This window comes from Triticum aestivum, chromosome 1D (genome assembly GCF_018294505.1).
Source record: "Triticum aestivum cultivar Chinese Spring chromosome 1D, IWGSC CS RefSeq v2.1, whole genome shotgun sequence".
In the NCBI taxonomy this organism is placed as follows: Eukaryota; Viridiplantae; Streptophyta; class Magnoliopsida; order Poales; family Poaceae; genus Triticum; species Triticum aestivum.
In genome coordinates, this window is record NC_057796.1 from 269,859,575 (window position 1) to 269,861,731 (window position 2,157).

The 2,157-nt window shown below is 55.4% G+C and overlaps 1 protein-coding gene across 1 annotated transcript; it reads left to right on the forward strand.

Moving 5' to 3' along the window:
* Positions 1–293: 293 nt before the first annotated feature.
* Positions 294–1,423, forward strand: LOC123168301 (transcription repressor OFP8). Its single transcript, XM_044586175.1, has one exon. It carries the CDS (start codon positions 416–418, stop codon positions 1,154–1,156), a length of 741 nt encoding a protein of 246 aa, XP_044442110.1. The 5' UTR covers positions 294–415; the 3' UTR covers positions 1,157–1,423.
* Positions 1,424–2,157: the final 734 nt, after the last annotated feature.

Sequence of the window (2,157 nt, forward strand, 5' to 3'; positions counted from 1 at the left end):
TAAAGCCGGACGCTCCTTGCGTCTTCATTTTTAAAAATAAGTTTCTAATACTCGCTTCGATCCAAAATAATAGAGATTGCCTCAGTTAATTCGGATCGAAGGTAGGAGTAGTAGTAGTCTAGTAGTAGAGATGATCGATGCATTGTACGGTGCGTGGTTAAATGCAGATCAGTTTGTGCTTAGTTTTCGTCTGACCGTTTCACCGGCATCGGATTGCTTCCACGCAAAAACAAATATAGCCGTTTGACTTTGCAAGGCGGCCGGCTGCCTCGTTATAAACCACGGGTTTTCTCATTTTTCTCTTCACTCCAGTAGTACACACCAGCAGCTCGTCCCACGAGCCGAGCCTCCTCGCCGTGCGCGCCCGCACCGCACACTCCGAACCGAACCGAGAAAGACAAGGCCCGATCGATCAATGAAGGCGATGATACTACGCCGCCGCGGCGCCGGTGGCGGGCTGCGCATCACGAGGAAGGGCCGCGGCTTCATGTGCGGCTGCGGCGGTTCCAAGGCCGTCTCCGTCTCCGACGGCTCCGACAAGCAGTCCCCCATGGCCACGCCGCCCACCAACACGTCGACCGCGACCACCACGACCACCATGTCCACGGTCACCACCACGGCGACGAGGAGGGCAGAGAACAGCAGGGCGGCGTCGTTGATCTCCACCGCGGCCGCGTCCTCCTCGTTCTCACCCTCCTCGACGGACGAGGCCGACACCAGCGTGGGGAGCACCCCCAGCGTCGCCGCGCTCCTGCGGCAGCTCGGCGAGCTCGAGCGCACCGTCCGCTCCCTGCAGGGCGCCGCCGCCGAAGGCGTCGGCGACGGGAGGCGGCACAGGCGCACCGCCAGCGAGGGCGGCGGCAGGAGGGTGGAGGAGAGCGTGGCGGTGGTGAAGGAGTCGGCCGACCCGCTCGCCGACTTCCGGCGGTCGATGCTGCAGATGATCGTGGAGAAGGAGATCGTGGGCGGCGCCGACCTGAGGGAACTCCTCCACCGGTTCCTGTCCCTCAACTCGCCGCACCACCACCACCTCATCCTCCGGGCCTTCGCCGAGATCTGGGAGGAGGTGTTCTCCGGCTACGAGCGCACCCCGGACTTCCTCGTCTCCCACTCCCACGGCAGGAAAAGGCTCCCCGCAGCCAATTCCCTCTGCTGACTGACGAGCGTGCCACCCCAGCCACGGCATTGTGCGGTGCTCCGTGGATCCAATACCGGCCGCCGATTTTCCTTTCTGGTTGGGACAAGGATTTTAGTAGGGTTTGGTGAGTTCTTGGTGCATTCCCTTTCTTCGACTTCACATATTCTGCCTTGTACAAACGTTTGAAACGGACGAGCCAGGGACATTTTCAGGTTCCGGATGTCCTCGATTGAAAAGTTTATTTGCTTTGTCCTCGATTGGAAAGTTGATTTCATTTGCCAGAAATTCAGCGTTGATGGTACGAAAGGGGGGAAAGCGCTGCCTTCTCTCCACAGTCCACAAGTTGTTTTTAGAGCAAGTATAATAGAGCTGAGTCCGCGGGCTGTAAGGAATATACTAATAAACTAGTATATTACTGCTTAGTTGGAGGAAAGAGAATAGGAGAGAGAAGGTAAGCGGGTCTTCGTGAAGAACCAGCTCTAGCACGTGCTCTTAAACACTTTGTGAGAATGAAAGGTGAGCCACATAATAATAAAATAGTACACTCTTTTGATCAACTATTGTACATGTTAGCTATAAGATGGACTGTATATGACATGGCACTGGCTTATAGCCAGCAGCTGGCTATACTATTAACCATGCTCTCAGCCGTTGGTGCACGCCGGACACGCTCAAAGCGAGCCGATAGGAACGGCCAAAGCAAAGGAAACCGCCGTGATTCCCGCGGGTCGCTAGGCTGCTCATTGGTGGTGGTAGTGCTTACTTAATTAAGTAGAAAATGAAATTATAGATCCAGAATTCCAGATCGATAGGGCTATAGGTGCTGGCTAGCTTTTGTCGCGGGCGGCAACGAAAATGTTTCCGAGCGGTCGACCTCAGCATGCACCTAAGTGTTTTTGCTCTCTTTTTTTTTCCGAAAAGGAGGATAACCCCGGCCCTCTGAAGTGTTTTTGCTCTACGAGAACATCTCGTACATCGATCCTCAAACCGTCCGCATGCAACCGTATGGTCCGGACGTG